At 36.2% G+C, this 27,493-nt stretch overlaps 1 protein-coding gene and 5 non-coding genes across 7 annotated transcripts; all 6 read left to right on the top strand.

The window, feature by feature from the left end:
• Positions 1 to 2,201: 2,201 nt before the first annotated feature.
• Positions 2,202 to 5,528, top strand: LOC143591614 (putative pectin methylesterase CGR2). Of its 2 annotated transcripts, XM_077071773.1 has the most exons (5): positions 2,202 to 2,230; positions 3,240 to 3,381; positions 4,324 to 4,363; positions 4,506 to 4,547; positions 4,639 to 5,528. In XM_077071773.1, exons 2-5 carry the CDS (start codon positions 3,259 to 3,261, stop codon positions 5,046 to 5,048), a joined length of 615 nt encoding a protein of 204 aa, XP_076927888.1. In that variant the 5' UTR covers positions 2,202 to 2,230; positions 3,240 to 3,258; the 3' UTR covers positions 5,049 to 5,528. The 2 variants fall into 2 exon arrangements, with proteins under 2 accessions (XP_076927888.1, XP_076927887.1); XM_077071772.1 differs by lacking the exon at positions 2,202 to 2,230 and having other exon boundaries at positions 2,662 to 3,381; positions 4,639 to 5,526.
• A 1,241-nt stretch (positions 5,529 to 6,769) lies between these two features.
• Positions 6,770 to 6,965, top strand: LOC143591618 (U2 spliceosomal RNA). The gene has a single exon (XR_013145721.1). It is a non-coding gene; the product is annotated as a U2 spliceosomal RNA (small nuclear RNA).
• A 2,194-nt stretch (positions 6,966 to 9,159) lies between these two features.
• Positions 9,160 to 9,355, top strand: LOC143591619 (U2 spliceosomal RNA). The gene has a single exon (XR_013145722.1). It is a non-coding gene; the product is annotated as a U2 spliceosomal RNA (small nuclear RNA).
• Positions 9,356 to 9,544: 189 nt separating this feature from the next.
• Positions 9,545 to 9,740, top strand: LOC143591621 (U2 spliceosomal RNA). The gene has a single exon (XR_013145725.1). It is a non-coding gene; the product is annotated as a U2 spliceosomal RNA (small nuclear RNA).
• A 1,502-nt stretch (positions 9,741 to 11,242) lies between these two features.
• Positions 11,243 to 11,438, top strand: LOC143591620 (U2 spliceosomal RNA). Its single transcript, XR_013145724.1, has one exon. It is a non-coding gene; the product is annotated as a U2 spliceosomal RNA (small nuclear RNA).
• A 1,433-nt stretch (positions 11,439 to 12,871) lies between these two features.
• Positions 12,872 to 13,068, top strand: LOC143591622 (U2 spliceosomal RNA). The gene has a single exon (XR_013145726.1). It is a non-coding gene; the product is annotated as a U2 spliceosomal RNA (small nuclear RNA).
• Positions 13,069 to 27,493: the final 14,425 nt, after the last annotated feature.

Raw genomic sequence — 27,493 nt, 5'->3', positions numbered from 1 at the left:
AACCAAACGAACCGATATATATATATTTTTTTACAAACTTCTCACCCGAACCGACCCCGAAAACAACCAAACAAACCTGAACCTGAACCCAAACTATTCAACCCGAACCCGAACACAATGAAAACAAACATTTATTTTATATATATTTATGTATAAGACGAACACAATACACAAATACATACATATAACAAAACACCCGAATTATAAACTTCGGGATTTTACATATAACGAGCCGAACCCGAACACTATGGAAGGAGCCGCGGGCCAAGATTCCACCTCCAACGGTAGGTGATAAGGGCTTCGCCTGCTAACGTAACCAAAAACGAACTGTGATTCTACGAAACCGGATCCGGACTCGAAGATTGAGTTCAATCGGGACTCCAAAGAGATCCCGATTGTAATTTACATTCAATATCACAACCATTGTGATGAACGGCTATGGGTGCGACGTGGGAGCGGCGATGGACGGGGGGAGCCGGGGGATGGACAGACGGGGGAGCTGGGAAGTGCGACATTGGTGAGGTGAGGTAGTGCCCGATGGTGGAGGTGTGAGGTGTGAAGGTGGAAGGAAGAAGATGATGGCATATAAGGAAGGAAGAATATGGTGATTTGGTTAAGGAAGAGGATGGTGGAAGGAAGAAATGGCAGAGAAAGAAAGAGTGTGGAGGAAGAATGTGGAGGAGGAAGAATACCCGGTGATGATCGGACTGCTACTTTTCCCGACAAGCCGGTTTTCCAAGCTCATGAAAAAGATAATAAACAGAATGACACATATATATCACCTAATTTTTTATTTGTAAAAAGTGTAAAATACCCTCCCAAATAATGACAGTTAACGGAAAAAAATTAACAGAGTGACACATACTGGCCCGCCCAAATAAAACAACGGTACACCACGCGCAAATTCTTTTTCAGTGGTCAATCCATCTCGCGACGATATTACACAGGGAGGCAAATGGTAATTTTCTCTAAAATAAATTTTGGGTGTTTTAGGAGGAATATAATGGTTTGGTAATAGATTATTCGATTTCATTGACAAAAAAAAAAAAACACACACACACACACACAACCTTTTCCATTCCATTAGACCATTCATGCTTCGTAGTGGATAGTCATGGACTCCAAAACGAGCGTGCGTCGTGTGTAAAGTTTTGCGATGGGTCGTTGTGAAGAAAGTGGAGAAAATATAATGGTTGGAAGGAGCTTTAAGAGTCATGGTTCATTCTATTCTAACATAGAAAAGGCCACCTAAACCTGTGACACAATTGGTTTAGATTGGAATTAAAAAAGCGGTCCGATTATATCTATATCTATAATGTATATAAATGAAAACCCAAAAATCTTAGGTGTCGTGATGTGGTCGTTTCCTCATTTTTTGGAGTCACCAGATTTGTTTGATTTTTAAATGGAGGCTTCTCATGCATTTGACCCGAATTCACGGGTATGGGTCTTATCAAACCCATATATTTCTTAAACGGGTTATAACATCTCATTAAATTAAAAACCTAATATCACCAAATATTTGATATAATAATCCTATAAAGTAGGGATATACTAAAAATTAATATATTATTTATTTAAAAAAAGATATATATTATTTATAATTAAAAAACCAATTTGTAGTTAAAAAAATAAATGGGTCTTTGGTCTCATCAAACCCATATAGCTTTTAAATCGGGTTATAACATCTTATTTATTTGTGAACAATTTATCATCAAACCATAAGTATATTATTAACTTTCATACAATAAAAAAGATAAAAATTCAAAAAACAAATAAATATTAGAAACAAATAATATAAAAAAACCCGTAATACGTAGATAAAAACCAGTTATATATATATATATATATTCAATTCACCACTTGAAGTCATTATCCTACATCCTACTAGCTATCACGTTAATAATAATAATAATAATAATAATAATAATAATAATAATTAATAAACGCGTAAACGAAAGGCCAACTTTAAACCGACAACCAGAGGGCCCAGATTCCTACAAGTTACTAACATGCGCATTTACTTTAAAGCCATTACCTTCATCTTCACAGAAATAAAATTAATTTACCGTACCAGTTGATTCATTTCTTAATCACCGTCGGCTATAATATAAAAGTGTGTTTTATCACAGCAAATAATAATAATCTAATTAATGTGAAAAACAAAAGACAGATCTAGATCCAGATAAATAAATAACCGCTCTGCTGCTGCTGTTTCATTCTCATTCCGGTCAATCCCACGCACACTTTTTCATTCTTTTATCGCATTATAACGATTCGTGTAATTACTTGCTTGTTAAATTTGACAACGGCGTTTTCAGAATGTTCAAATGCTCGTTGTTTCGTTTTAATTCATCCATTTTAGCTGTTTATTTGTGTTTACTGGTAATGTAAATTGGTTCAATACCTGTGCTGTTAGGGCTAATTTGACGTCAAGGAAGCTGCGTTAGGTTAGGTTTATCATATATCGAATGCTTAATTAGGAAATTGAGTTATGCCTAATTTTGTTTAGGCATGAGCATTTTATACCGAATACTACCATTACTTGTTTTTTTTCATGTTTTCGGTTTCGGTACTGTTTAATCGTTTGGTGATTACTTGTTCATTGAATTTGTGAATGAGGTTATCAGGACAATGTATGATGTATCACAGTCATCGAATGTTCAAATGTTCTTTGTTTTGTTTGAATTGATTTTTGTGGATTTAGTTGTTATCCGTGTTTACTGGTGATGTAAATTGGTTAATTGCTTGTTATACTTTATGCTATACCAAATGCTAGATTAGGAAATTGTGTCACGCGTAATTCTGTTTGCGTATTTATACCTAATTAAGACATTTATTAGCTCTGGATTTTCTGTCTTCAGTATTATGTTGATGTAAATCTGTGAAATGTATATTAGTCTCAGAATGCAAATCAAGAGAAAATAGAGATTTAATGTGATGTTGAATTTAAATAGTGAGTCCTTGTTTGGAACTGATACTAGCTCATTGAAAATTTCTAAAACACTTAATATGCCTGTGAGAACTGCCAAATATTGGAGATTTTTATTGAATAATATAATCATGCCAAACTGAGTTTATTTAACTTCAAATTGTATTTCACCGATTTGATTGTAGATAATGTGTTCTATCTATGTCAGCATGTTAGCTGGAGTTTTAGTCAATACATTAATAGGAAATAGATTCACCATGAACATGTGTTCTTTATGCTTTCCTGTAATTAAGATGTAATCCTGCAGGTGAATTACAGCATAGACAATGTCAAGGAGACCAGCTAGTTTGTCTCGGCGTCTGGGAGATGGTGCTGGCATTCCCTTTATGGGATCCTTGAATCCAAAATCACGCGCATCACCATTTTTATCCATTGGACTTGTACTAGTGGTAATCCTTTTTAAAGCATTCATACTTTTATTTTTGGGACATTTACATATATCCCCTCCCTTACTTACCTAATTACATATATATCCAACCCATAAACCTTATTTACATATATCCCTTGCATTAAGAAAATTACACATAATGGCTAAACTACCCTTTTTCGATAAGAAACCCATCAATGCTCCGACACCATTCCACTTTCATACTCCAGATCTCTTATTCATAGAAATCTAATTCGTAAGGCCGTCGGAGTGTCTAACCAACAGCACCGACGTTTCCAATCAACGTACTTTCACAGAAACTTAACCGTTACCTACGTCAGCGATTCTAACCAGCAGTGGCGGCGATTTCAATCAACGGTTTTCAAAGAAACCTAACCTTTACCGGCGCCGGCGATAATCAATCTGCAATGCCAGTGACAATTTTTGAGTCCAGATTATAACTTAGTTACTATTGATGATGGTTTTTGTGGCCTTTTCGATGAAGCTATTCAAACCTCCTTCTGCATTATTAAAACACTTTTGGATATGCTGGATTATTATTAAGACAAATAACTCGATTGGTGTACAGTGACGGTATAAGAATAAACAATTAACAAATATCAAGGTTGGTTATGGTGATTTTCAACTTCCAGAATAGATAAAAACGAAATGAGAAAGAAAAAAGGACAAGAAAAAACAAAAGAACAGGGAGAGAAAAATGTTAAAAAGGGGTAAACTGGTCATTTCATTATAAATATTTGATAAAATAAACTAAAATGGGTAAATTTGATATTTTTAAGGTTAAGGTAGGGGATATATGTAAATAATTTATTTCAGGCTGGGTATATATGTAATTAAAAGAGTTAGTAGGGGATATATGTAGATGCCCCTTTATTTTTTATACTCGCCTGCTTTAGTTAACACAAATGCTGAGATGAAACTCCCTTTTGTTGGAAACTTTCAGGGAGCTTTTCTGGTAATTGGATACGTTTATAGCGGTTCAGGTTAGTATATATCGTGCAACATAAACACACACTGTGACACACAACATAGACACCTGGATTTTGTTTTAGCTTAAGTTCATTCAGTCTTCTTGATGCTATTTTGTTCACATAACAATTTAGGCTAAAGTTAGTGTTGTGACAGGTGGAAGCAATGGTGACAGAGCAGCTGTAAGGAGGCTTGAAGGTAAAGCATTAAAAGACACACCCTTTAGTTCATCTGATCACATTACAAAAAAAAATGTAAACAATAATTGAAATTACCATCTTTTGTGCAGGTGGTGTTTCGTGTTCAGCAGAGATCGGTCAAGCCTTACCATATCTGAAGAAAGTATATGGTGACAGTATGCACAAAGTTCTGCATGTGGGTCCTGATTCATGTGCCGTGGTCTCCAAATTATTAAAAGAAGAAGATACAGAAGCATGGGGTCTTGAACCATATGATTTGGATGAAACTGATGCAAGCTGCAAAAGCTTAATACGCAAAGGCATTGTTCGTGTTGCTGATATAAAGTTCCCTTTGCCATATAGGTCAAAGTCATTTTCTCTTGTCATAGTGTCAGACGCACTTGACTATTTGTCCCCAAGGTACCTCAACAAGACACTTCCAGAATTGGCAAGAGTTTCTTCAGATGGATTTGTTATCCTATCGGGTACGTTTCTAAGAAGTCTTATTATTAGTTCTTGAAATCTTAGTATTAGTTCCTGGGCTTGCATAAGCAAGTAAAATCTTAGTAGAGATGGGCAAAATAGGTGGATTGGGTAAGTTGGGTAACAGGTCAAATTTGTATACGGGTTGAAACTTGAAACATGCTTTTATTACAGTTCAGATCGAGTTGGGTAGGGTTGATCAAGTAACATTATAGTTCGTTTTTCTATAAATAGTTAATGTGTTAGATATAATTTACACACTATGCTATTACAACAATATGATTTCACCCGGACCTAGGTCTGTAAACGAACCGAACGCTCGATGAACATTTTGTGAACCATCCGGTGAATACATGAACACAAAATTTTGTTTCGAACATGAACACATGTCTCGTTTGTTCATGTATGTTTGTGAACGTTTGTTCATTGAAATTCGTTTGTGTTTGTTCGTTTACCTTTGTGTAAGTTCATTCGTTTGTGTTCGTTAATACATTCATTTGTAATTTTTTGACCCATTATTACAACTTAAAGGTCTAGTTTTAATAATTGTTTAGGAGCAACACATTGCTCTTCACGTTACTTTTAACTGGTTCTGCTCAGTTATGTTCGTTAATCTATATATCTATATGCTAAGTTAGGTTAGTTTATGAACTGTTCGCTTATACTGTTAACGAACGAACATTAACAAATATGGGCATATTTATTTTCTTAACGGACATGAACAAGAATACCTCGCTTGTTTAATTGTTCATGTATGATTGTTTGTTCTGTTAAAGTTAAACGAACTATAACCTAAAGCGACCCTTTAACGATTTCATGGGCTGAAATTGCCATATTTAAATCTTGGTGTAGCATAAAAATAGTATTTATGGAATACGAATTTCTGAAATTTATAAATTTAATTTTTTTGGATGCAGGTTGATAATGAAATTTATAAATTTAATTTCTGAAACCAGGCACGAAGAAAAAAAGGTTTTAGATCGGCTAAGACTTGCAGGCTGATAATGATTCTCCGTATTATATCTGTATTGTGGTAAGACTTTATCATGTCGAAAATTTTTGGTTATAAACTCTGGTTTAGACTCACGAGCTCCAACTTGGCATATGAAGCTTGGGCTCGAGCTTGGTTGTTAAACGAGCCTCAATAAAAGCTGTGTGTCAGGCTAGTTTAAGCTCTGGAGCTTCAACTCAAGTTTTTAGCTTGAGTTGCTCTCAAGGTTTACACCCGTGACAGACCGACAAGCTTTTCCGCCATACCAGAAACACACACTCTTGCTTTATCCCAGCAAAAATCTGAATCATCATGCATTGTGCTAAGAGTGAGTTCGACGAAACAAAAGTTGTGCCTCAAATGCGTTCAAATCCGTACATTCATCTGATCAGGCATATTCTCAGTATGCTAAGAATATCCTGCATAATTAGTGGAGTGGACAATCATGTTGTACCATAGTTGGAGTTTCCTGTTATTATACTGTTACAACTTAAGTTAATGGTAATAACATAGTTTTCTTGTATTATGATGCAAGCCGATGATGTGGATTCTGCAATTACTCTTGTCGTGATACCAATGGTGCCTGCTGTCAAATTTATGCAGAGTTTATTAAATTACTATGAAAGGACGGGCCGTCAATTGTGGAATTCCACTTAGCAGTTAAAAAGTCCTGAAAGAAAGTCAAGTCACAATCCCACATCGGCTGAGTAAAGAAGCAAAGAGGAAAACACAATCTACATAAGCCGCGGTCCAAGAAGTGGAAAGGCATACCTTTCTCGGCCTTTTGGCTAAGATCAAGTGTAGTATCTGTTCTTATCAGTTTAATATCTGATATGTGAGCCATCGGCTAACTCGATATTAATCTTATTTTTTATGGGGGAAGTTCTGCCAAAGTAGCTTGCTGCTTGGGTCTTCACGTGTCGCCTTGGTTTTACACTTCCACTAAGGCCTGGCGCACCCCTCCAATTTACAGTCAAGTTTTTAATCATCCTACTTGCTACCCTCCAATTTACAGTCAAGTTTTTAATCATCCTACTTGCTACTTTCTATCCTCTACATATCTTTCAAGTCTTCTTTTGTATGGATTAGAATCATTTTTCTTTGTCATGGTGGTTTCAGATGCTATTTGTGTCTCCCAAGGTAAAGAAATCTTATTAGTTCTTGAAATACTATTAGTAGTTCTTGGATAATAAGCTAGTAAAATCTTATTAGAAATGGTAAGTTTGTCTTTTATTATAAGTCAGATCAAGTTGGGTTGAGGCGTTTTGCAAATAACACTTTTGTCTGTTTTTCTATAAGTAGTTAATGTGTTCAATATGATTACACACACTGTTTTTAATATACTATAATTTTACGTCTGGCGGGAAGTCATTTATTTTGTTGACATGGTTAAACGAATGAACATGAACACGTGTCTCATCCGTTCGCTTATGTTGTTAGTTTATGTTTGTTTAAGTTTATTTGTTTCCATTTGTTAATGCATTCATTTGAAGGTTTATGACTCGTTTAACTTGGTATAGTTTTAAAACTTTTTAGGATGAACACATTGTTTTCACATTACTTCTATAACTGGTTTTAGCTTAGTTGTGTTTGTTCCTCGATGTTCAGTTAGGTTTGTTCCCTTACCTGAGTGAACCGTTCGTTTATATTGTTTAATGAATGAACATAAACGAACACAAACATGTTCAATTTCTACCAAATGAACATGAACAAAAAAACCTCGTTCATTTAGTTGTGCTCAATTGTATGTTTGGCAAAAGTCAAACGAACATGCTTCATTCATGTTCGTTAATAAGCTTACCCAGACCCGTTTAACTAATATATATGATTGACCCTTTTTATATTTTAGAAATAACCATAACCCAAATCGGCTCATTAATGAGTAAATGGTCCAAATAAAATTTGGTATAGCATCAAAAAAGTTCATTCAAGAACAAAATTCCTGTTTCTAAAGGATTTGTCCTTCACTGTTAATCACTCTATACCGCTTTAAATAATAAATAGTTAACACGATATAAAAAATCAAAGTATAATATTGTTAAATTATCACATGAGCTCACAAAAAGTATACTATTAACTAAGCTGAGCAAAGGGTCACGGGTCAAAATGGGTTCGGGCCTTCTAAGTCAAAATATTTCAGTTAAAAATGGGTCGTTTTATTAAAGAGTCACTATGGTTTGGGTCAGAAATGGGTTATGAGTAAAATGAATTAATGAGTCACAAACCGATCTAAACTAACAACCTAGATGCAGTTCGATTTGGTTTTTAGGGTGGTATTTTTTTTTCTGTATCTTGATAGCTTTACAATTAAAGAAACTAAAACTACATATGTTTCTAAAACAATAATATCATCCCAATGTTTTGTTTGAAGTTGCATGCATGGTCCTTTTTTAACGAATTAATCTACTAAAAGTTATGAAGTTTCGTTTCAGTTCGGTTGGATGTGTCATCTAAATGACTAATCCATGTTCAAGACTCCAGTCTAAATTCTAAACATGATAATATGAAACGATCAAAATACCAAATTACTAATTTCAAACTCTACGTTCTTCAATAATCGATCCGAACATGAACCAATCAAGTGGCAAGTAATAAGCATTCATGTAATTGGTCAAACTACCAATATTCAAATAATCATGACATTCACATTAAAGAAAAAAAAAGAGAAAAAGATATACCTAAAATATTAATCATCAGTCTCACACAGACTTGCATTGTGCTAAAAACGAAGTTTACGTGTCAGAAGTTGTGCCTCAGATACATTCATCGTTGGAGTTTCCTATTACGATAAAATCGTACTTTTGTAGAATGTATGTTTACTCTTGTCAGTGATGTGGAATATGGTCCTGCTGTCAAGTTTACAAAGAGTTTAATAATTTGTTATGAACTCTTTGTAGTTTACACTGAAAAGATCTTCAACTGTGTGATTCCACTTAGTAGTTAAGAAGTCCTGTTATTGATGATTACCTCTTACTCTCTTAGGACAAACAAAGTTTGCAAGCAACTAGTATTATTTGGATTTTGGCATTAATTTATGGTATTAAATCCTAAGAACCCAATAAGAAAAAAAATTTCTTGTAATCCCACATTGGCTGAGTGAAAAATGCATATATGAAAGCATTTCCTACAAAAGCAAAGGCCCAAGAGGGGATAAAGCATACCTTTCTCGGCCTTTTGGCTAAGATCAAGTGTAGTATCTGTTCTTATCAGTTTAATATTTGATATGTGAGTCATCGGCTCACTCGATATTAATCTTATTTTTTATGAGGGAAGGCCCGCCAAAGTAGCTTGCTGCCTGGGTCTTCACGCGTCGCCTTGGTCTTACACTACCACTAATGCCTGGCGCACCCCTCCAATTTACAGTCAAGTTTTTATGCAGAGTTTATTAAATTACTATGAAAGGATGGGCTGTCAATTGTGTAATTCCACTTAGCAGTTAAAAAGTCCTGAAAAAAAGTCAAGTCACAATCCCACATTGACTGAGTAAAGAAGCAAAGAGGATAACGCAATCTACATAAGCCGCGGTCCAAGAAGTGGAAAGGATACCTTTCTCGGCCTTTTGGCTAAGATCAAGTGAAGTATCTGTTCTTAGCAGTTTAATATTTGATATGTGAGCCATCGGCTCACTCGATATTAATCTTATTTTTTATGGGGGAAGGCCCGCCAAAGTAGCTTGCTACCTGGGTCTTCACGCGTCGCCTTGGTCTTACACTACCACCGAGGCCTGGCACCAACCTCCAATTCACAGTCAAGTTTTTAATCATCCTACTTTATCAATTCTCTTTTGTTCAAATCATCCTACTTTATCAAGTCTCTTTTGTTCAAATCAGACTAATTTTTCTTTGTCACAGTTTCAGATGCTGTTGATTATCTGTAATCTCTATCTTCTAAGGTAAATAGATCTTATTAGTTCTAGCGTAATAAGCTAGTAAAATCCTGTTAGAGATGGCAAGTTTTCGTTCGGGATGAAACATACTTTTATTGCAAGTCGGATCAAAGCGGGTTCAGTTGGGTTGAGCCAATAACGCTTTTTGTTCGTCTTTCTATAAATATTTAATGTGTTAAATATGATTACACACACACTATGTTTTTAATATACTATGATTTTACGTCCGGCGGGAAGTCATTTATTTTGCTCACACAGTTAAACGAATGTCATTCGTTCGTTTATATTGTAAGTTTATGGTTTTTTTAAGTTTATTCATTTTCCATTTGTTAATACATTCATTTGAAGGTTTTTTGACTCATTTCAACTTAGTCCAACTTTAATAACTTTTTATGCTAGACATATTGTTCTTCACATTACTTCTATAATTGGTTTTGGCTTAGTTTTGTTTAGTTTAGTTGTGTGTGCTCAATTGTTTGTTTGGTTAAAGTCAAAACAAACGAAAACGAGCATGCTTCGTTCGTGTTCATTTTGTTCTTTAGCAAGCCAACTGCCTATCCAGTCCAGTTTTACTAATATATATGATTGAAACTTTTTTATATTTTAGAAATAAACCATAACCCAAATAGGCCCATTAATGAGTAAATGGGCCGAATAAAATTTGGTATAGCATTCAAGAAAAAAATTCAGAAAATTATAAAATCATTTTGTTTTTGTTGCAGGTTAACCAGTTAAAGTGGCTGAGAAGTCTAAGTTCGGTTTTAACACGAAATAAAAAATCAAAGTATAACATTGTTAAATTATCACATGAGCTCACAATAAGTATACTATTAACTAAGCTTGGCAAACGGGGTGGTTTTGGTCACGAGTCAGAACATATTCAAAAGTAAAATTAGTTCGGTTCAGAACGGGTCGTATTATTAAAGAGTCACTTTGGTTTGGGTCAAAAATGGGATATGAGTAAAATGAGTTCAGGTCAAAATGGTTGTTAGAACATGTCAATTCGGTTTGGGTTATAATGGGTTATGAGTAAAATCAGCTCGGGTCAAAACAGGTTGTTTTAAAAAAGTGTCAACGTGGTTTGGGTCAAAACAGGTTGCGCTGCTTTCATAGTTCCAACCTTTATTTGTGGAGGCGGCGCTTAATGCCCCCTAAAACTGTGGAGTTTATCTCATCCTTAAACGAGTTTGTTGGCCTACGGCTAGTATTATTAAAGATGTAGGCATCAATGTATGGTATTAAGTCCTGAATTACCAAAGGGAAAAAAGTGTGTTGGAATCCCACATTGGCTAAGTGAAGAATACATGTGTGAAAGGATTGCCTATACAAGCATAGGCCCAAGTAGTTCTTAATCATACCTTTCTCGGCCTTTTGGCTAAGATCTAGTGTAGTATCTGTTCTTATCAGTTTAATATCTGATATGTGAGCCATTGGCTCACTCGATATTAATTTTATTTTTTATGGGGGAAGGCTCATCACAATAGCTTGCTATTATGGCCTTTGAGCGTCGCCTTGGTGTTGCACTACTGTCTTCGCCTAGCGCACCCCTCCAATTTGCAGTCAAATAATTTTTCATATTGATCTCTGATGGGTTCTGGTCAGTTTCAGCTGTTAACAAAAAAAATTACCCAAAATCTGTAACCGAACAAAGCAGACGGTTATAATTTTGTAAATATGACTAACTGGGCATTTGGTTATGGTTAATGTGTCTGTTAACAGACTTTAACCAAACCTAATCAAACCTTTTATGTTTATCCAAATTTTATATCTCCATTTCAATATTTTACACCTGTTTATCAAATTGAGAACATTTAAATTTATGAAGCAACTATCTATAAAATAGCTTTGAACACCATAACCAAGCTTGGAACTGACATATTTCAGTTTCGAGACTTCATAATTGAGCTTAGAACACCATAACCCAACAAATTTTAACTAGAAGAGAGGAAAGAAACGTAAAAAAAATACATTGGCCAATTAACCGAAACATACCCATAAATAACGGTTAAGCGACCTATGGTTAACCGACCATTTGGTTATGGTTAAGCAGTCTTTTAAACAAACTTTCCACACCCCTAATCCTTAGTATAAACGCTCATACTTGTTCATCTTTTTAGTCCCATTTTTTTTTGATAAAAATATAGAAAAATGGAGCTATGTCTTATTAGGGTATGTGGGTTTGGGCTTAGTGTAAGCGTGTTTGGCCACAGTTCGGGTTGAGCCCGAGAACACGTTTATCCTGTTTGTGTCAACTTGGCGGGTTCGCGGGTTGATCCGTATAGCCCATTTGCTTAATTTTAATTTTTATATTTTTCAAACGTGCTTTATATAATAACTTAAATTATCAGGGTATCTTTTCATACCAAAATTTAAAAGTTTGAAATGGAACTATCATGTAACGTCATTCCCACTTTGGTGGGGTGGTAAGGTGGTTAGGTGTAGAATAGGAGGTCTAGAGTTTTAATCCTTGTAGGGTAACATTTAGTTGTTCAAAAAAAATATTAAGAAAACGGTAACATATTGATATGTACATTTAGAGTTTTAACATATTGATATGTAAAAAAAATAGTTTTCGGGTTACACGTGTTCTACCCTTTAGCAAATTTGGAGGCAACTGACTTATGATTCTGTTCTACCCTTTAGCAAATTTGGATATCTAATCTCATTAATAGAAATTCACATTAAGTGATTGTTTCTGTATTGCCAACACAATAGTTATCAGTGTTAGAGATAAAGAGTGTGAGTTTCAAAACACTAAGATATGACTTGAGTTTTGAAGCAACAATTTTATTTTCAGGTTGATTTAGTAATCCACACTTTTTATATTCAATTAACTTGAATGACCTTTTTTAATGAAATATAGTAGTGACAATAATTAGGTTATTGACCAATATACCTTCAGCCAAGTGTGGACCTGGGAACTAATTTCACACGCGTATTAAGGGACTGCCTATATAATCATAGGCCCAAGATGATATAAAGCATACCTTTCTCGGCCTTTTGGCTAAGATCAAGTGTAGTATATGTTCTTATCATTTTAATATCTGATATGTGGGTCATCGGCCCACTCGATATTAATCTTATTTTTTATGGGGAAACGCTCATCACAATAGCTTGCTATTTGGGGTTTTTCAGCGTCGCCTTGGTGTTGCACTATTGCCTTGGCTTGGCGCACCCCTCCAATTTGCGGTCAAATTAATATTTGCCTAGGTTTTGGCTCATTTTTATTACAAAGCTCATACTTTTTGTTAATCTTTTTAAGACCATCTTTTTTTTTCTTTTCTGATAAAAACAAAAAAAGAAAAGAAAATGGAGCTATATGTTTGATTAGGGTCGATGGGTTTGAGTTTAGTCTAAGCAGGTTCGAGCCAGTTTTGGATTGAGCATGTGAACATGTTTAGCCAAACAGATTCTGTTTGTGTCAACCCGTTGGGTTCGCGGGTTGATTCGTTGCCTGTTTGTTTAAATTTAATTTTCATACTTTTTAAACGTGCTTTATGTAATAACTTAAATTATTAGAGTATCTTTTAATACCAAAATTTAAAAGTTTGAAATTAAATTGGTATCTAACGTTATTCTCATTTTGGTGGGGTGGTAAGGTGGTTAGTGTGTAGAATTGGAGGTCAAGGGTTCATCGAATGTAGGGTTTGGTGGCCCGAAATTCACTTGGCTTTGCCAAGCTAGGATTTCCAAAATAAGTTGTCATTCGCTTCATAAGAAACAATCAAATTTAAACTAGTAACTAATCCAAGCATGGAAGTACTGAAAAAAAAACTCAAGCATATACGCAAAAGATCGTTGAGTTTAACCGCCAACTTTGAGATGAATTGGTGTGGTTCTTCTTACCGTACGTACTTCGAGATGGACAGTCTCAATCATCATTTATTATGGCTCTTCGGCGTAAGTTCGTATGAACCCGAGGCATCCTAACAAACTGGTAGATAGAGGGCTCATGGTACCTGCTGCCCACCCTCCACTGCTTTGAGAACCTATAAAAACACTGAATAGACCTATCCATTTTGGTCAGCGCCAGGGCAGAGATAGGGACCATGAAAGCATGAGATTCAATCGACCCTTTCCGGAATTGAAAACTAGATGCCTTTGAAAGCGTTTGTTGGTCTTGCCAGGAAAATGGAGATCTCCATAAAATATTATTAGTGTAATTTTTCCGAACCATGTAGAGTGTAACATTTAGCTATTCAAAAAAATATAATAAAATTGGTATGTAACATATTGGTATGTACATTTAGAATTTTAATATATTGATATGTAAAAAAGTAGTTTTCGGGTTGAACGTGTCGTGTTGATGTCAACCTGCAAATACACATGCCGTGTTCGAGTTCTTTTGTGAGACGATTTTAGGGTTTCGTGTAAAATTTCCGGGGTGAACACAGCCTATTTAGCAGTCCTAAATGTTTTTATGACGGTGATGTGGTTATTGATAGTAATTAATAAAATAGAAAGAAGCAAGACTAGAAAATAGAGAGAGATATTTGAAATAAGACTTTCTGTATAAATGAAAATCACAAAGGAAACTCCACTATATAGAGTTACATCTAAAGTTCAAAACAAATCAAAACAAATCTAGATCTTATTTTTACTGATCACGTGGATGATGGCATAACCACTAATTCCTTTATTCTAGCACAAACACACCTAACTTGAAAAAGTAAAATAACTCAAAACAAATACGTTGAAACTCATATCCCTATCCACTATGCATGGGTTACATGTTGAGTGGGCTCATTTATTGTCCTGCATGGGAGTGGAGCTAGTCTTGGGATCATCAGACACGTAACAATCCACTCCCCTTAAACGCGCCTTGTCCGCAAGGCGAAACACGTGATAAGGCTTTTTAGGCTGAATTTCGGTGGCACGACTAGAGTTCTGTTCCTCCAAGTTAGAGCGTTTCAAAACGTATAACTTGTGAGAAGCATCGGCGATACGGAACCCAATGGTAAGGTTCTTAAAATCAATTTCAGCAGGGCCTAAGGTATTTAACCATTCGATCACTAAGACAAATGGACAGGCTGCAACGGGTAAGACAAAAAAAAAATCGGTGGTGATGGTGTAACCAGAAAATGTAACCGTGAGGTCTCGAACCCGGCCGGTACAAACAAGCGTGCCACTATTAGCAACCTCCACTTCAACCTTCACATCATAATCCACAATTAAACCTAACTGATTGACCAACTTTTGAGATATGAAATTATGGGTGCTTCCACCATCTACCAATGCCACAACCTCTTTGGTTTTGATCTTACCTAAAAATCTAAGGTTTGCGGAAGAATAGTACCAGATATGGCCAAAAACGAGATTTCCCCTTGAACTACCTCATTCCCCATTTCTGGTGGTTCGTCTACGCGGACTTCTTCGTCACCTTCACGAACATCGCTTATCATAAACAGCTGAGGCCTACTGCACTTATTTCCTGGCACATAACGTTCAACAAAAAAGTAACAAAGCCCTTTCTCTCGTCGTTCCCAACCTTCAACAGCAGAAATACGTCGGACGGAATTAGGTGTGACATTCGTCAATTTCGGGTCACTTTTGTTTTTGTTTTATTATGTAAACCGACCCGTTTTGTAAACCGAAACCTTCGATATAATCAAAATGATGGATTTTATGTTACACTGTTGTTTTATACTTTTTTGGTCTCAAAAACACCCTTTTCGGTCCTTAAAATGGCTTTAAAACGCTTAAAAACAACTCCGGGGGCCAAAACTGCCAATTTTGAAAGTTCAGATTTTTCCTTTGTGACCTTAGCGCCGCGCTAAAGTCCAGGGGCAGAGACTTTAGCACCGCGCTAAAGGTAGTCTGCACCAGCTGCACGTTTTTGCTTATTTTTAAGCAAACATGTGACCAAAACACCCCATTTTCATGCAAAACTCTTTATGCTTGACCTTTTCAACTTACCCTATATATACACCACCCTTTCCATCCATTAATCTCTACTACAACCCCAAATTCTCTCTCAAATTCAAAGATCTTAAGGTTATTTTCATTGTGTTCTTGAAGGTTTGATTTCTAAAAGTCAAACTGAGTTTTATCTTTAATTCTAACTTGTTCATCTAACATTACTAACTCTTGAATATGGTGGTACAACATATATATAATGCACACCCCTTGTTTCCTTTGTTAGTTACTTCACCGACTCCGGTTGGTTAAGTTTCGAACGTCATAAGGCAAGACTTCATGGAGGACTTCATGTTCTTGATATATATATACACACACATAACTTATTTATACATATTATTATACATATTATTTATGCCTAACTTCTGCTCATTTTAGTTTGTTAGTCACATTTACAAGTCTTGGGTATGTGGAGACAATCTATAAACTCATTGTGAGATGGAAACCGAACCAAACCGAACTTTTGTTAAAAAGACTTGTTGTTGGTCTTTTTAGTTGTAGAACTTAAATATTTTCATTTGTATATTTTTTATACAAGATATATGATATATGGGTATGTAGAATCCATCTATGAATTTGTTGTGAGATGGAAACCGAACCGATCCGATTTTACTCGCTTAAGACACACAAGTGTGCTTTTAGCTATCAAGATTTGTATATTTCTTTAAAAATAGTTTACAAACTGATTTTAATCATTTTCTTAAGTACTGGGAAATGTTGGATCCAACTTGGTCTCATAACATAGTTGGGCCGACAAAACCGAGCACTCGCTTAACGTACGTTGTTAGTTCTAAAACAATAGATCTACATACTTGGTTAAGTGTTATTATGTTTTAATGAGTTATCTCATAATAATTAATATTTTGGAAAGTTGACTTGGGTTTGACCACTTGTCAAGACCCGAACCGACAACCCGAACACTCGTTAAAAACCTGTTTTAGTATCTTTGTCCCTATAGAACTTGCATTTTAGCATTTTTCCCACATTATTACTTAACATTGGTTAAGTAAATATTAAGGTTAGATACTTTAACCCGGTTTTGAGAAAACTCACATTTTTAAAGGGTTATTATTATAAATTCTTAAATAGTTACATTTTAAACCTCGAACTTTAAATTGTTTACTTTTTGCAACAATTATTTTATTTAAAGATCTTCAAGACAAACTTTCCAAATTCAAGACTTCTTTTATTTTAGGCTTCATACGTTAACTCGTCGTTCCGGCAAATCTCCAAATAATCAATCTTTCAAGTTTATTACTTGAACGTGAGTAACTTCATACCCCGTTTTCTATCTTTTGTTTTGGGGGTGACATTTCATCTTATCTAAACTAATGTTTTATACTTGGGTCTTAAACCACAAACGTTGTTGTATACTTTACTTAAATACTTGCTCGATTTGGTGTTCTATGCTTATATGCCTATGTGTTTATCGCTTTCGGTTGGTCGAATCTATAAATCCTAGACTATTTGGCATCCCCTTGTAGCAAGGTGTCATTAACGTAATGCAATTAACGATAATCTATTAAATCCTAGACTATTTGGCATCCCCTTATGGTTAGGTGTCGCTAACGTAATTCTATTAGCGATTTTATCCAAATTATGGCTTTTATTTATTGTTTCGTATACTAGTTTGTGGATCTTTCTTACTATATACTATTGTTACTCAAACTTATGAATTGCTCACCAACCTTTGTGTTGACAAACATTATTTTATGAAATGTTACAGGTTTGCATATTGGTTGATTTGATGCTTATGGAGAAAACGAATGTCAAGACCTTTAAGTTATTAGCAAAAACGAACAATATTTGATTTGCTATGTTTTGTTATATTTTGTTGTATTTGACTTATGAATATTTGGTTATGTGACATTTTTGATGTTGTGAAATGAAATGAGTTTGTTAAATATTGTCGCTATAAATAGTGTCATGCACTTATGAGCAATCGTTGCACCCCGACATGTTCTGCCGCCTTTGGTCGGGGTGTGACATTAGGGGCCGGAAGGGCTAGTCGTTGTCTTGGGCCTGAGCCCAGTAAACTCGAACTGGATGACGAGTTTGTGGAGAGGCTAGAAACGTGGTCCCCTTGCATGGAGAAAACCCACCGGTTGAAAATTCAACTTTTCTTCCACTAACCTAGCCAACCTAATTGCATCGATTAGGTGGCGAGGTTTCTTGAGTTTGAATTCCAAACGAATTTCTTCTTTCAACCCACCAATGAAACAACCCACTAGAAAGCTTTCCGGTACCCCATCAATACGATGCGACAACCTTTCAAAAGCTTCGACATAGACTGCAACGGTGGTTAATTGTCTAAGTCGGTGTGGAGATTCATTCGGGTCGTCGTAATCAGTGGGCCCAAAACGACTTAGTAAGGCAGTGGAAAACTCCAACCACAATATCGGACCTCGGGTTTTCGTATACCAACGGTGCATTGGAGAGCAAGACCATCTAATTGGAATGAAGCTAAACTGACTTGGTCTTCAGGGACAACCTTCTGAAATTCAAAATATTGCCCCGCTTGATATAGCCAACCAGTAGGGTCGTCACCACCGAATCGAGGGAAGTGGATTTTCAAGTATGGTTTCACCTCACCCCCGGTGACCACCATCATACCCCCACCATTTCCCGAAGTACCGATCGGACCTTTGTCTTTGAAGGTCTGGAACTCCGCCATCAATTGATTAAACATCGTTGTGACGTTGGCAAAGTTTTCCGCCGTTTCTTGTTGGAATTGTTCCAAGGTTTTCTTGCGAGTTTCCATGATGGATCAAGGCTGGCTCTGATACCACTGATGTGGTTATTGATAGTAATTAAGAAAATAGAAAGAAGCAAAACTAGAAAATAGAGAGAGATATTTGAAATAAGACTTTCTGCATAAATGAAAATCACAAAGGATTCTCCACTATATGGAGTTACATCTAACGTTCAAAACAAATCAAAAAAAATCTAGATCCTATTTTTACTGATCACGTGGATGATGGCATAACCACTCATTCCTTTATTCTAGCACAAACACGCCTAACTTGAAAAAGTAAAATAACTCAAAGCAAATACGTTGAAACTCATAACCCTATCCACTATGCATGGGTTGCATGTTGAGTGGGTTCATTTGTTGGCCTGCATGGGATTGGAGCTAGTCTTGGGCTCATCAGACACGTAACAGATGGATGTATTTTCCAGTCAGCAGCCTTTAATATGGCAGGCCATGAAGTTAGATCTTTCAATTCCTTTTTTGATAAACTTGAAATAGGGGGCCAAATGTTGATAAAGATGAATGTCTTTTGTAGTCAGCACTTTGTAATTTGGTTTTTATTGACATTGATATCTAGTGTTATAAGCTATTCTATTTTATTCTTAAACTAGTGTTGTACCCGGCGCATTGCGCCAAGAAGCTGATTAAAACTCGACGTTGAAACCAGATGTTGGTAAAACCCGAACGTTGATAAACCATGAACGTTACTTCGGTGAGTCGGCGCGAATTCAGACGGTATCGTTTATGTTCAATGGCGGATCCAGAAAAAATTATCACAGGGGTCGGAAAACTTTTTAGTCGGTATTCAGTTGACCATCGCTACATCTTTTTTTTCTGATCCGGTTCGACCGGTCGTTTAAGTAATCGATGTATAATTTTTTCTGTCCGGTTGGGCCCCTCCGATAGGCTAGAATCGGGTCGGCTCGAGTAATATAGAAAAAGATAATCAAACAAAAAAAAAATACTTGAAATTTCATTAGTAATGCATAAATAAAATGTCATATGTCTAAAATTGTTATTTACGGGTTTTCATTTTTTGAAGATTAACGAAAACATATTATAGTATGCATGTCTTTTTCAATAAAACAACTACAACTATCATTTAAATTCTCATCACCCATTTGATTATGTAAATCAAATTTTGGAACCCGATTCGTATCAATCCAATAACAATTAACATATCTCAGATCCATTTATAATAGATTAATACCTTAACTATAGATCTAGCTCATAATTAACTTTGATTCAGTGTTGTATGTATGTATGTATTATCAGTATGTATAGAATAGTAATTGTATAATATTAGGATGAAGATTGAGAGAGAATCTGGACAGAGTTTCGTTAATTAGATCTTCAAAACTTTAATTAAACGTGAACAATGTTCACTATATATAGAAGATAGGTCTGGTTCGCTAACATCCCCTAGCGAACCAGACGCTACTTCGTTACATACATTAATAAGACGAAACACCCCCTGATTCGTTAACATCCCCTAACGAATCAGGAGGGAATAAGCTTAAATCTTAGTTCGCTAACATCCCCTAGCGAACTAGACCTTACACATAACTAACTAAACAATAATTAAACTAATTATTACATTAAATATAAAACAAATACGTTAACGACAATTACAAAGACTCAAGACGCAAAACCGTGCACTAACAGACACCCCCTCGTCTTGAGCTCTTTGTCTTTAAATTACTTGAAGCGCTTGGACTGCCAGTCTCTGCAACTATGAATTCCATTTTCTTGACATACACGCACAACGCGCTGGAATTGCATAGCCAGGTCGTAGTCTTCATTGCGCTCGATCAGAATCTATTTCCTGTGGAGCACGTCATTGTCGGTCTCAGATAAATTAATCAACCACATCGGGTTGATTATCTTGATGAGCTTAGTCTTCAGTCCTTTACCAAGGACAATGACGGCCTCGCCAGTACGATTGTCATAGTACCAACGGTTGAACGTGAGATGCATCTGTTGGGGCATCGTCTTCACAGGAACCCGCTTCATCGTCTTCGGCGGCTTTACCTTAAGGACAAATTTCCTCCAGCCAGTCCTTGGATCAATCTCATCAATGCGTTTGCGTCTCGGGACCTGGGGCTTGAAGAACTTGAAGCCATGATTGACCTCGAACAGTAAGTGTTGATGAAACCACTCAGCTTTTCTGTAACCCCCACGATTGATAAATGGACGTCTCGCGAGGGTACGAACATCCCATAGTGGTAAAGTAAGAACATCCTTTATCGTTTCGTAGTACTGGATCCCTTTCTCCCACTTAATTATACATACTTTAAGCTCAGGATCATAAAGCCATGAGACAATATCACCATGTACCTTGGAAACAGTCTTGAAGGAGGTCATTTGGTTTTCTTTAACCCATGCAGCAGCAGTGTCTTTCCGTTCTTGATCAACATATCGATACGCACTGATAATTTTACCCACTTTCTGTCGTTTGAACCATCTTGTAATATCATCATCAGTTATGACATCAAGTGAATGAACTGTCCGCTTACACTTCAACACCTTTTCCAATTCATCCTCAGCAATTTTGAATGTTTCCTCATCGAACACAGGAGCACCTTGATCAACGTTTGTATGTTGAAACAAGTCAGGATACTCCTCAGCAGTTGCATCTTCCATCTCAACATCCTCATCTTCATAAATAAAGTCCGTATTCATCTGAATTGACGGATTATCCGATATACCTTCCTCATTCACCACTTCGACATCAGGCTCAGTCTCTAAAGCAGTCAACTGATCGTCATTCAACCCAAGCAGTATGGAAATCTGCTCCCGTGTCAGAGACCTATCGACAAACTCACCAACCTCTAACTCATCTCTGTTCACCACACTTCTAACCACCCTCGAACCATCTAAAAATATCACAGTGTTGGCTGCAATCATCTCAATTGGCTTAACGGCAGTTGGATCTTGATATATAATAATCTGTTTGCCCGAGTCTTCACCACCACTAGTACCAGCACCGGAAGATGAGCCGTGCGATTGTTTAGGCTCACCTCCTGCACCAGACTCATCAGGATCTTGATCATCATCTTTGAGTTTCTTTAGGGCATCTTCTTTGCAAGTCAATTATAAGATCAACTCTTCTTGTTCTTTGATTTTCACCCCCTGAGACTCAACAATCGCTCGCAGCGCTTTAGTCTCCTTATGACAAAATGAGATATAACTCATCATCCGTCGTTGATTCTACATAAGACGTTCTTGATTCTGATGGTCAGCTGCCATTTGGTTTTCATAAAGGTGGAGAAGATTCAACAGCATCTCAGTCTGACGATTTGGTGGCAAGTTGTATAGTGATGGATGAACAGGTTGAATCGGTCCCTGAGGCCGAGTGATTCTTATATAAGAGACATCACTGGGAGGAAGAGGAGTAGGAGGACGAGGAGGAGGAGGCCTCATTGATGGTGTTGAAGGGACAGTAGATAATGTAGCAGGAGGCCTTGGTATCTCAGATAATGTCATTTGAGGGATTAAACTAAGCCTTTCATGGGACACCAACGTCGTTGTCAATGTAAGCATCGGAGTGCTAGTAGTAGGCGACACTACCGAGCGTTGAGGCGTTGATTGACGTGGTGACGGAACACCAATAATTACCCTAGCCCCTGCTGAAACACGTCTTTTCTTCGATGGCTCTTCAGTTGCCACCGCTTTCCCTTTCCTCTTACGTTCCTGTTGAGCTGCAATGGTGGCAGCTAACGCAACATTTACTGCCTCTTGTTGCTCTTGAAAGGCAGCATCACCAGCTCCACCATCACCATCATTACCATCATCATCGTTCCCACCTTCTCCCCCTTCACGTTCGGAATCCGAGTCGTCGTGGATCCAACGTTCATCAGAAGGACAGACATAGTTAGGATTAATGATATGACTAATCATTCGTTTATCTGCTGGCCTCCCTTTTCTATAAAGCGACATTCGACGAACGGTATCGGCTGTCATATGTTCCATAGGGAGCACATCATTCACCAAGGTCTGATCAATAGCTAAATTAGGTATCAAATCTTGAATAATCAACTGCAAGAATCGAGGATACATTAAGAATTTCTTTGACTAAATTGTCTGCTGAACTTGTTCTTTCAAATGATCGAAGACGAGCTCAGAGAAGTTAAATGGCTTGTTCAAAATTAGCGCTACAAAGGCTGATTGCAAACTGAGTCGACATTCGTCAAAACCGCCACGACGACCACTCATACAATGAATGAGAACATGGAGAAGATACTTGTATGGTGGGCATAAACCATTCTTGTTCAACATAGATTTATCAATATCTCCACCATAACGCACACGTGTAAACAAACCCTTGACCAGTTGCTTGTCGAATTCACTCGGGTTGTTATCATTATCATCAAACCGAAGCACACGCCGAATTACTTCAACATCAATTATAATGGGAGTTTGATTAAGTTTCTCGAATATGATTTTCCATTTCCACAAACTCAGCAGTAGCCCAAAACTGCCTGATAATACTCAGATACACTTTAGGTCGAGCAGTAATGGCATAATGTATCACTGATCGTCTTAGAAAATCCAACATATCTCCAAATGTAGCAATATCAGCAACATCTGAGTCAACATAAGCACATATGTTGTGCTTTTTGTCAGAAGGTAATAAAACGACAGCTTCTTGTTGTGCTTGAGGTGGTTGCCCTTGTGGTGGTTGATCTAGTTGCCCTTGATCGGCAACCGATGGATCTTGATTTACTTGATCAGCCATTTTAACTGTATAAACATGAATGAATATAAGGAATGTGAAGACGTAATATGCATTTAGCATCAATAGTTATTTATAAATGGTGTATTCAATTTATTTACGCGTTTAGACGGTTGAAATACTTTATTTAAGTTAATTGTTAGTTTTAAAGTTAATTAAATAATTAAAAAGGAATGTCATTCGTTTAAATATCACTCTGATTCGTTACCATCCAGTAACGAATCAAACGATTCGCTATCAGGTAAATAAGTTAACGAAAGAGACACAACGAATCAACTATACAAGTTTAACGAACTGAAGTCTAGTTCGTTACAGATTTGGCGAATCCAAATTTGATTCGTTAAGAAACTGATTCACTGAGCTCGTTCATGAATTTCCTTAACGAATTGGACACGAAGCAGTTCCAATTCGCTAATGATAACGAATGGTCAATAAATTAGACTAAATCTTTGACCCGCATAGTCAAAGTCAAAATTAAGATGAACACCGATAGTCAACAACACGAATCAAGCTTCAATTAGTCCATAACTATCGTCGGATAATCAAAACATTAAGCGTATTGAACTCGGAAACACATTATTAAGCTCATGGTTTTGAGATTGAGACTCAAAACCCAGAAAGACTTAGGTTAACTAGAGTAAACAAGAACCCCGAAGCCATGTAAACACAATCAACCCGGCAAACTAGAATCAATCTTCGATTCAAGTCTACCAAGGGTATCGGAATCGCATTCCAATCACATTGAATCATAAATAACCTACATTAACCCAATATATCTTAAATAAATCAGGGTTTTGCATTCGGAAACCCTTAGAACACAAAAATCCATAATTAGTCTACTAACACACTGTCATTTTTGACGAAAATCACATCGCCGTGATCGTCTATACCTTAGAAACACAATGATATCCTTGAAATGTCGAAATTTGGAAGTCGAATTTCAGAGAAAAATTTGAAAAAGAATAGTTTAGGGTGAAGGAAGAAGACGAACAGTAAAGGACTGCTCGTGTTTCTTGTCTTATATAACCTAACACGCCACCCAAGGTACTCTTTGTACGAATCAAACGATTCGTTTGAATTATTAAAAACGAATTAGGTAATTCGCTATTCCAATTCGTTGCCTTAGAGTAGCGAACAAGACATGACTTGTGTCTTGATTCGTTAAATATGTATAACGAAGTAGAGGTGATTCGTTATAGAGTGCGGAAGCGAATTAGGTGAGCGAACTGAAAATTAGTTCACTAAAGAATCACTTAGTTCGTTATCCATACTTAACGAATTAGTTTTTAACGAATTAAACATTTTATTTAATTTTAACATAAATAAATAAATGAATTAAATAATGAATTAATTAAATAAATAAAATATTTAACTTAAATAAATTATCGAGAACCTTTTTATCCCGATAATTGAATACTTTAAAGAACGTTTCACTTTTACGAAACAAAAAATTAAAATATTAAATAATATATAAAGTAAGAAGAGTAAAATATTTTTGATATTTTGTAAAACATAAAGAATGTATTTACAAAGAAGCATCCGAACATAAAAATTGGACAATCTTTTTGTGTTTTTTTTCAATGATTTATCAAAAGCAGTACATATTTTTGTATTTTTGTTGAGTTTGAGCAGAGAATCATATTGACCAAAATGCCCGTCCATCACAGTTTTATATATCAGCGATATTACTACTGGCGTTAAGTCGGTCATTGATATTGTTGTCCACTTAAATCTTATAACAAACCTTCAAGCGTTTTTGTGATATGATTTATGGTTCAATTAGCGCACAGAATATCAGAAACTATCAGCCCTAATCTCGGTTCAAGCTTAATTTAATTTTTGCCAAATCACCCCAACTTGACTTAAACCATTAGAGTATTGATCAAAATTTTTGATACCAATTGTGAAATTTTAAGCAATGCATCAAGTTTCCTTTACCGTGAGTGAGTATGCACGAGTTCATCTGTCGGCTTACTACATTGTATCCCCTGGGGACCGTTTCTTATTGGTATTGAGACGGACGCAAGGGAGGAACAATTGTATGACTAACAGCGGATTTTGATCAAGTCAGTAATTTAGATTGTACAAAGTACAACGGTGATCAAGTTTAATGACTCTGGGTTTGCTCTAGAAAGCGAGTGAAATATTCATGCTTATGAATACCCAGATGATTAAGCCGCATAAAGACTCACAGTGTCCAGAATCCTAACGCTTGTTATTTTCTTTATTATATTTTTGGGTGATCAACAACTATAAGGCTTGAGTATGACCGGTTATTACATTTCTGCCATCTTCACCGAGACTTTTGCTAGAGACTAACACCTCTTTCAATTTGGCTTTTCTTTAAGTTTATATCACTTACTTTACTCTAACAGTTTGTTTAAGACCTATCAATGCACCAATGATTAAGCACACAGTCTTTTAAGCTTATTTCTTTCTGGATTTGGGTCAAATAATCAATGTACTACCATTTTACCTTTTTGCTTCTAAAACTCAAAATTTTGAGGAGTATCAAACAAAATGATTTAAATTGCCCCAGTTAATTTAAGTTTATAAATTAATGGCTATCCTATCCATCTACAAGTAGAGAATAGGACCAAAACATGCAGGAACGCTTCACAAACTTAAATAACTGACTAAATTTTCAGCTAAAAAATAAAGTAGAAAGCTTAACGAACGCCCCAAGTACTATCCATTTGTCAGGTATATGGCTAACCCGAAGATTTACAAGAAATTATCAGGACCAAACATATACAAGTATATGTCCTTCAAAATAGAAGCAAATGACATAATTTTCAGCGAACATAAGCAAGAATCTTTTTGTCTTTTTCGGATTTTTCTTTACAAAACAAGAAAATTCACATTATTTTTGCCTTTTTCAGAATTTACCTGTACAAACTGAAATCACAATCTTTTTGGTATTTTCAAATTTTAAAATGTTTTTGGGTTTTCAAATAATAGAACAAAAAAGAACACAATATTTTTGATTTTTCAAAGTTTTCTAATGTTTTTGGGTTTTATCTATACAAACAAAAAGCACAATATTTTTGTATTTTCTAGAAATTCACCCCCTAAAACCTAAAAAACAAAAATAGTAAACTAGAACAAAAACTAAAAATAAAGATAATCATCCTAACTTTAGGATCTCAGCAAGGGTCTTCAATCAATTTAAACCAAGCAAAAAATGAAAACGTGTTTTATCAAACGCTTTGGTAAATAGATCGGCTTTTTGAAAATCAGTGTGCACTTTCTCAAGATCAATTAATTTCTTTTCATAACAATCCCGTATAAAATAATATCGAATTTCGATATGTTTCGTTTTAGAATGTTGTACGGGATTCTTGGTGATACTAATAGCAGCAGAGTTATCAATCAAGATTGGAGTAGTAAGAAACTTCAAACCGTAGTCACGAAGATGTTGTTGTATCCACAAAACCCGGGAACAGCAACTCGAGGCTGCAACATACTCAGCTTCGGCGGTTGAAGTGGAGACCGTTGTCTGCTTCTTACACTGCCAGGAAACAAGCTGGCTTCCTAAGAATTGACATCCCGCTGTAGTAGACTTGAAGTTGATCTTGCAACCCCCATAATCTGAATCTGAGTAAGCGGTAAAATCAAAGTTATCATCTTTGGGGGTACCATAAACCGATGTCAGGATTTCCCCTTATATATTGCAGAATACGCTTGACCGCTGCCAGGTGAGTCACTCGGGGACTAGCTTGATACCTAGCACATAAACAAACAGCAAACATTATGTTGGGGCGAGAAGCAGTTAAATACATTAAAGATCCAATCATAGCACGATAGAGGGTCGGATCAACGGTATCCTCCAATTCATCCGGTGATAAATTGTGACCCACAGGAAGAGGAGTAGAAGGGATTTTTCCGGCAGTAATCTTGAATCGGCTGAAGACGTCGTTCATATATTTTGTCTGATGAATGAAGATTCCCTTCGCAGACTGATGAACCTGCAACCCCAAAAAGAAATTCATCTCTCCCATCAAGCTCATCTCGAACTTGGTTTGCATAGACTTCTCGAACTCCTTACACAACGTGTCATTTATAGACCCAAAGATTATGTCATCAACATAAATTTGAACGAGCAGAAGATCATCACCAATATTTTTATAAAATAAAGTGCAGTCAACAGTTCCACGTTTGAAGCCGTTATCCGTCAGATGGTTGGTGAGCGTGCCATACCA

This window comes from Bidens hawaiensis, unplaced genomic scaffold (genome assembly GCF_021521415.1).
Source record: "Bidens hawaiensis isolate Kalapana, Puna unplaced genomic scaffold, B.hawaiensis_p1.1 tig00039951_1, whole genome shotgun sequence".
NCBI lineage: Eukaryota > Viridiplantae > Streptophyta > Magnoliopsida > Asterales > Asteraceae > Bidens > Bidens hawaiensis.
The sequence above is the reverse complement of the archived record's forward strand: the minus strand, read 5'-3'. Positions and strand labels throughout refer to the sequence as shown.

Coding starts and splice junctions, on each gene's coding strand:
- LOC143591614 (XM_077071773.1), top strand. CDS start 3,259: ATGTCAAGGAGACCAGCTAGTTTGTCTCGGCGTCTGGGAGATGGTGCT. Junction 3,382..4,323: donor CCATTGGACTTGTACTAGTG/GTAATCCTTTTT, acceptor GGAAACTTTCAG/GGAGCTTTTCTGGTAATTGG. Junction 4,548..4,638: donor AGCTGTAAGGAGGCTTGAAG/GTAAAGCATTAA, acceptor TCTTTTGTGCAG/GTGGTGTTTCGTGTTCAGCA.